The sequence below is a fragment of the Rhopalosiphum padi genome, chromosome 3 (genome assembly GCF_020882245.1).
Source record: "Rhopalosiphum padi isolate XX-2018 chromosome 3, ASM2088224v1, whole genome shotgun sequence".
Lineage (NCBI taxonomy): Eukaryota > Metazoa > Arthropoda > Insecta > Hemiptera > Aphididae > Rhopalosiphum > Rhopalosiphum padi.
In genome coordinates this window covers 64,991,613-65,000,212 of record NC_083599.1, presented here as the reverse complement: position 1 = coordinate 65,000,212, position 8,600 = coordinate 64,991,613, and the positions used below count along the sequence as shown (strand labels likewise).

The window sequence follows — 8,600 nt, the reverse complement described above, 5'->3', positions numbered from 1 at the left end:
GTTTAAACACCCTCCTTCGACCGTATTTTTATCAAAAATATAATGTTTATAATATAGGAATACAATCATTTATTCGTGGTGAAATGTATTCTGTTATGCCGTACTCACGTTATCGACTACACTGCTGATAATAATCATAATCATTCGATTATTTTATTATTTTAATACGGTTGTAGATTTATCTTATTTTATTACTGAACCCCCCCCCCCCCTAAAAAAATCCTGGCTACGCCACTGGTCACACGTATATATTTATTGAAAAATAAGCGTGTGCGTTAAAATAGAAGTGTTGTAAAGTGAGAAAAATAAAAAACTGTTTGTGATTAATGGTTTTAAATACTGATTGGATATAATATATTCATAATAATTTGAAAAGTTATTTTAACGAGATTGTATTTTCACGAAAGCTTGCGGGAACCAATGCGTATAGGTATGTAACACCTGTAGACGACCTTGGAATCAATTCGACGACAATGTATTGGGAACCAATGACTCGCCGTATATACGGCCGTCCCATATTATATGTTTAAGAAGAAGAAAAAACAGGGTAGGTATATATACGAAACCGGATTAACGGGCTGTGGTACGTCGGCCCCTTCTGGAGCGCGTTTGCACAGACACACAAACACAATATCGTATTGTGTACAAAGTATTGTGACGGTATCTTACAAAATAAGACACTTTCCACCCTCGTCCGGCCGGTATTGTGTGCGTACATATAATACCTACCCGTCTTATTGTGGCCGTGTGGCGACACCGAGGCGTCGACGCCGACAAATGTACGCGCACGTTCTGACCTGTTCTGCGTACACACGTATTATAGGGCCGCAGAGAGGTATACATGCGATGCGATAATATCGTCTCACAATGATAATATTATAATGGACGAACGCGACACAGCAACAGGCCGCAGTGGCGCCGGTCGGGCGCGCGCACACACGTACCCGCACCACCGTCACGTCCATTTGTATTACGGTAGTTCACAGTATACACGTTGACGGCGGCGGACCGGCCGGCATGGCCATTGTTCGCCGGTGAAACGGGTATAATATGATGCCCTTGTGGGGAAACGACGCGTTTTCCGAGAATCTCGTATATATAATCGAATTTTTGTGGCTGTTGGGGCGGTTGTGCTGCGGGGGTGGTCGTTGCGGGGGGGGGGGGTGTAGGTCCGACTCGTTTCGTTTTCGGTATACGCGCGCGTTGTGCCTGTTGTAGTCTTATTACTGCAGATGATATCGATGTGGTTTTATGCCGTATACATATTATAATATATTATAATACCATAATATACGTATATATATCGATATATATATATTCATCGATCAATACTACCCACATAATAATATTATGTGCATTACACGTATTATATATTATCTGGGCACAGTGACTATACGTTTTATATTTTGTACGAGATTTTCACGAAAACGCGTTTTATACCGTATACCGCGCGCGGAGGTGATATAAAAATAATATAGAAATCAATATGCAATGTTTACCGCGGTGTGAACCCAAAGCCCAAAGGTCCTAATAATGTATATGTGATAGAATAGTTGCACCAGGGCCGTATTTGAACAATTTGCGCCCCGGGGCAACATATTTCCGCCGCCCCTACCCCCCCCCCACAAATGCTATTTCTTAAAATGTAAGGTGTAACTATTTTGTTGTATATAATTTTGGTTCACAGAAAATTAAACCAACTACATAAACATAATAATATGCTACTCTCACTAATATAATATTGGCAAATTAAATGTATATGTTACCGGAAATGTTGACATTTAGGAAATGATGACAATTCCTAGTAAATGTTGACAATTCCTAAAATCGGAAGGAAATGATATCATCGCCTAGTATATGTTATCATTTCCTAACGATAGTAGGCAAAGATGCCAGATTTTTTAAATTTAATCTGACTTATTTAAATATTACTTTTATCAAACATAATTATTAATTAATCTAGTATCACCTTAATAAATAAAGAATTTTTTTAACATTTTAATTTATGTATTTAAGCTTTTTAAAATTTTTTTATGATTTGCAACGTAGTTACTCATTTTAATTTTCACATGGCAAACTTCCATGACATTTAGAATTACAAATTCTAGATGCCGATCTGCAAGCACACCTGTTCGTCTTGCATTTTGTCTTACATTGACATCGGGTATATCCTTGTGCCCCTGAAATACTATTTACAGTAGCTGCCTCCCGAAGTGATAATGGTTTTTCTGTTTGACCTGCCGATTTTAAAACAGTACTTAGATCCAATAAATTTGCTTTGCAAGGATTTATTTCTGATCTTGTGTACATATGGTTATCGCAATCGACATAAACCCGTGTTTGATATAATTTCATGTCTCCGCATAGATATATAAAATAATTTTATAAGTTTATTTTATATACCCGTGTATCACCGTTTCTCATTTAATATGAGTTCGACAGCATTATTAGTCCGATAGTGTCTACTATATAGAGAGTGTAAAGGACTATAATATATAGTTTTATTTAATTAATTTATAATAATTATAATTTGTATCGAAACAATATTTATTAATTTTTACAGTAAAATATACATTTTTAATATCATTTTATTAAAAAATAAATAAATAAATGTCATTTTATGCATTTTTTTTATATATATTTTTAGATCATCAAATTTCGGGCCCTAATGATAACATTGCCTAATAAACTACGGAAATGATGACAATTCCTAGGTGGTGATAACATTGCCTTCCGCTTTTAGAAATTGTCAACATTTACTAGGAATTGTCGTCATTTCCTAAATTGTCAACAATTCCGGTAACATATATACAATATAGGTACACTATTATATTATATTATATTATATTCATGTGTGTAACTTATTATTGTAAAATGTATTATGAATAATAATTATGATCATAAAAATTTAACAAAATATAATATAATTTCTCTATAAATATTAATATTTCTTCTATTATAGTTATTTTCTACATAGGAAATAACCAATGTTAAATAAAGAAAATAGTTCCAAGTAAATAATGTATTATTTATTGTTAAGTATTGTATTTTTTATTAATAATTATAATCTAAATAGTTATATAAATACATTTATAACTTTCTCCTTGACTGAAGCTCTGAGAATAAAATTATCATTTCTTCGAAATCTGTTTTACTGGTTAATAATAATTATCCAATAAATGTATTGAAATATAAATAAAAACATTTTTTTTTTGTTATTAGATACGCCATAATATTTCGATATAAAATTTCCGCCCCCCTAATAAGCTAAAAAATTTGCCGCCCCGGGCAACAAGGTACACTTGCCCCCCCCTCAAATACGGCCCTGAGTTGCACATCTCAACAGCACACTCTGCTGTAATACCTTAAGTAGCATCGTACAAGTAGTCAGCATTATTTTTCACGTTTTATTATATACGGTGTTGACGATATATACCTGCAGCGTTTATATAATCGGTATTCAAGGTTGGGCTGTAATATATATTGGATATATAATAGTATCTTAAATTAAATTTTATCTTGTATTGTACCAATGGCTATGGGCCATGTGACAGTCATAGAAAGTATCGAGTATTTTGTATTGCGGTGATAAATTAAAATTATAAATTTGTGAGATTTAATTTTTTTTCTAATGATAACAACTTTAAAAAAGTAGTTTTAAGATTTTAATAGTACCTAGTGTTACACTAGTTTATACTTGTATCTTTGTTCTTCGTTATTATTATATTATTGATATTTTAAGCCAGCTTACAGGATTAGTATTATATATTTGTACTTGTAAAATGTCTATTTTCGTATTAAATTTATTTTCAAATATTAGGTAATTTACCTACTTGTTCAGTTATTTTTTATTATTTTCGAAAAACTATTATTTAAAAAAAAACAAGATGTATAAAAATAAAATATATTGATAACCCTAACTGGCCTGTCTATTATTACCCTAACTGGCCTGTCTATTATTATAGCATTAACTAAATGTTACATAATAACGTACCAAAATTATTTTTATTAAAATTATTCAATACTTGGTTGTACTACTGTACTAGTATGGTGTATATGTTTTTATGAAAATATATAACATATTATAGTAATTTGTTGTTTATGTTTGTTTACAGAATATTGAATACCTAATTAAAAATATACATAAAAATTAAGAAAAATTATTTACTTGTGTCGAATGAAATCTGTAATGAACTTGCAGGGCATCATTCAAAACAATTTTTATTTAGATAAAATTTTATTCAAATAAAAAATTATTTGACTAATTTATAAACATATAGTAATTCGAATATTTTTCAGTAATTTTATTTTAATTAACATATGGTTGGTATTTTGGTAAGTGAAATACATATTTACAAATCAATAACTAACATTATATTTTAAGTTTCGATTGTAAATCTTCTTTTATTTGAAATAAATAGAAAAATATTATAAATGAAATAAATACAGAATTATCTATATAGAAGAAACTAGAGAGTAAAAAATTCGAATATAATGGTATTTTGTATTAGCATTATGTTTGATTCAATTATTAAATTATTTTGTCTATAACTATAATTACTACAATTGAAACCGCAGCAATTTCGGATACACTAAAGTTCGGTAATTGGAGATTAAAAAAAAATTTTTTTTTAAAACAGTTAAATATTTTATATTATGTACATACATATTTATTATTATTATTATTAATATTTTATTAGAATTACATACATTACATTCATGTATGTATGTATATGTACTAATAATAAACCAAAAGCAAAAGTTATTATGATAAATTCGATAAACCGGCCGCGGATACGAGTTCAGATAGGCTAATAGCAGTTCGGATAATCGAGGTTCTACTGTATTATAAAAATAATAAAATATTAAATCTATAATGCATGTTGTCTATATTGACTATTTATATTATATATCTATAATACATCAATAAAAAAACTCGTGACTTACTTTATTTTAATGTATCGAGTATCGAGTATTAGTATCGAATGACTATAACCGCGACATTTCATAGAAAAGTATCTAATATCGTGATATTGATTTTCAAGTACATTACCTATCACTAAGCACCTGCGCTCAATTATAATAAGATAATATGATAAATTTGATAGGAATAGGTATAACTATAAAATACACCACTTTTGTAATTTTAAAAAGCAAAGTAAATATGTATTAATATTATTATCTGCATACAATAGTAAAATAGACGAAATGCGTATGTTAATAAAAAATAAAAATAATTAATGTTTAGATAAAAAAAATGTATAGGTTTATTGTATTATATATTATACATTAAATGTATAGTATCTAGAAGACTAGAATATTTATCTTCATCGCATTTGGTACAATACATACATAATAATATATAAAAAAAATATTTTAAGACAAATTGTAATTACGGACCATTAGTAATAATTATATCCATATAGGTATATTATAGGTAATATCATGGGAAATTATTCTATTCAACTTAATAAAAATATAATTATTACTATTATAATATTTTTTTGATTGTTTGAGAATTACGATACGAAAAATTACAAGTACGTGTTGGCAAACGTAGGCGCAAAGAATTGCGAATTTTTAAATTCTTGTTGTAATTGTGTCACTTCGGCGATGAATTTGATTCTTATGCCCGGAGGATAACCAGTCAACACTGATTCGCACTGCTCCGGCGTGATGAATTGCAATGTGTGGATATCGACCAGTGCTTCTACAAAAAAAAAACATTCAAAATTTAAGTAATATTAATAAATTATTGTCACCACATATGACAATAAAATGAACCATAAGAGATTTCAAAATGTATACTTTATGTTTATACGACATATACTGAAAAAAGCGATTCTTACCGGCCAAAGTTTTGTATAAGAATTTCATGTTCCAGTCATCGAGTAGTGACAGCAGCATAAACTTTTTCCATTTAGTCAATAGTGCACACTCCGTTACTAGTCTATTAGGATTTTCTATTTCTGGAGAATCCTCTGATGGTGGCATATTTGCCATGAATGATGGAATCTGATGGATACAACGGTAATGGGTACCATGTAGAACATGGTGTTCGTGTTCTGGATAGACTTGGTTGGATGTAGTGGGTGGATTATTCATTTCTAAAACGTATTTAATGTTTTATACAATAATATAATATCTAAATATAATACAAAAATAATTCAAAGAATCTTATGTAAATTTAAAAAAAAACCAATATGCGAATAATACAGAATAATACTTTGGACTGTTTTAATCTTGTATAATAGACAATTATTATACGTTACAAACACACAAACACAATTATTAACGTTTTTGTAATGTGTACAATGTTTCGAACAGATTCGTATGTCATTCAACGACGTCACAGCCACCGAATAATCGGATCTGAATCGAATCGCACGCGTTGTCAGACCATTACAGCGGCACACGAAACGGGAAGCTCAAACAAGAATGATACACCCGTAACGCGGAACTCTGACGAGTCACTGGAACTGTGCCATCTGCGCGCTAGATCCGACGTACGAACGACTCGTCTTTCTGTGGAACATAACCCGCCGTAACTATGTGCGTGTCGACAATGACGATGGCGCACAGGGAAACGGGTTTTTACGAATATACGTTCTGTTTGGGAAACATACTTGAACACTTACGAATAATGTATTCCTACGAGTGACAGTTTATCGCATAAATATGGGAACGAAAAAAATATAAATATGCATTAACGCAAATATTTAATACAGATGTGACGAAAAACGCAAACGCAACACACGATTTATATAGGCCACGGAACAAGGAAAAGGTCGAATTTTGTTTGTGCATACCACAGGTACACTAATTTTGAAGCATTAAGAGGCCATTTTAGGAATGCGCGAAACGTGATAGTTTGGGAACCGCTGCTATATAATATACCTTAGCTACACGCGTTTTAGAATTTATAACATACATAATTAATCTATGATAATTAAATAAAATCAAATTTACTTGTATGGACCTTTGAAATGTTGAAACTGCGATAAAGACTGTTGACAACACGTTCAATTGGCGTAGCGAGCAGAACACTGACCACACTGTAGGCTGTGTCTGAATGTACGTCGACGTTGAATCGTGTTCAAAACTCAAATGATTGTGGAAATCGGTTCGACTGGTTTACAAGACAGCGAAGAAAAATTCCGACGGTGGCCGATCGCATAAACACAGTGTCGCCTGCAACAAAAAAGATTCTATTATACTATATTATGGTCATATACCTGCAGAGGACTCAAGAGAAGGGATCGTCGTGGCTCGGGTGTGGTACTATTGTGTTATTGGCGTGAGTGTATATAGCGTGTAAATAAATAAATATAAATATATATTATGTACCTCAGTTATATATACATTTAGTATGTCGTAGGTATAAAATTTAAACATACCTATACGGGGTGATTCTTTTATCATTAAACACTCATATTATTTCGAAAAGTATTGACTTTTTAACATTTTTTTTCAAAATATATATTTTTTTCATGCTTTTCTCCAACTGTACCTATGATATTTTTATTTTTTTTACATTTTTTTAGTTAATAGTGAAACCAATATCGACTTGCTTTTCAAATGCCAACCCAAGAATCATCCTGTACATCGCCGGACCCATCACATGTGCGATATAGCAGATTTATAACAAACACTCTTAGCTACCCTCGGCTATCTTAATCCCTGAATATAATAATAACTGATATCTGTGAGATGAAAACGAAATATATAAAATTATACCAAAGGCGTCTATAATGTTAGGGGGTAATACGGGGTGATACTACTTACACCACTTAGAACTTTTTTTATAGACTAAGTTAGGTTGTATGCATTAAAATTTAAAACCCAGTAAGTACATAGCTTATATCTAAATGTGTATATTATTCGAATAACATTTTGTATTATAATAATATATTATATACAACTATTAAATATTATTTTTATAGATAATAATTTTTGTAATTTTAATATAAATGTTTTCATAATGGTAAAATTTACTCACCCCTCTCGGTGAAGGACCAAATAACTATGTAATACACCCCGCCGGGGTTGAATTAATTATTGTTGTACGGAGTACGCCGCAGCCCGGGGATGCTTTTCTAGCAAGAAACATCGTTTATTTCATGGATTTTATTCAAACGACCGTGACAGTTAGGGTTTAATATAAGATTATAACGATAGATTACATCTCAATAATTGTCACTACAAACAAATATTTTTAATTGCATTTTTAATGAAAAACTATACGATCAGATACTGTCGAATATACAAACTGTACAAATTCAGCAATATCGACGTGGCATATTTTGGGGAGAGGGGAGTTCGGAAGATTGCTATGGAAATTAAGCCTTAACCCTATATGTATGTAATATCATTGAGTTTCAAATAATACAATTGAAAATAAACATAGAATTTTATAAAAATTAACAATAATGTTAAAGAAAACATGAATCATATTATACTGTTTTGGCGTTAATAGTACTGCTGTAGATGTATAAAATAATGAAATAATAAATAATATGCCAATGTTACGGTATTATACGTTTTAATTGAACATGACACAGATATACCTACGAGTATACCTATATGTTTAGAAGTAAACT

The 8,600-nt window shown here is 30.9% G+C and overlaps 1 protein-coding gene across 1 annotated transcript; it reads right to left on the bottom strand.

Annotated features, from left to right (window-relative positions):
- Positions 1-5,407: 5,407 nt before the first annotated feature.
- On the bottom strand, positions 5,408-7,185 carry LOC132923680 (uncharacterized). The gene is made up of 3 exons (XM_060987601.1): positions 6,970-7,185; positions 5,850-6,107; positions 5,408-5,710 (listed from the first exon to the last, which is right to left on the bottom strand). Exons 2-3 carry the CDS (start codon positions 6,103-6,105, stop codon positions 5,535-5,537), a joined length of 432 nt encoding a protein of 143 aa, XP_060843584.1. The 5' UTR covers positions 6,106-6,107; positions 6,970-7,185; the 3' UTR covers positions 5,408-5,534.
- Between the last annotated feature and the right edge of the window lie 1,415 nt (positions 7,186-8,600).

Coding starts and splice junctions, on each gene's coding strand:
- LOC132923680 (XM_060987601.1), bottom strand. CDS start 6,105: ATGAATAATCCACCCACTACATCCAACCAAGTCTATCCAGAACACGAA. Junction 5,711..5,849: donor CTTATACAAAACTTTGGCCG/GTAAGAATCGCT, acceptor TTTTTTTTGTAG/AAGCACTGGTCGATATCCAC.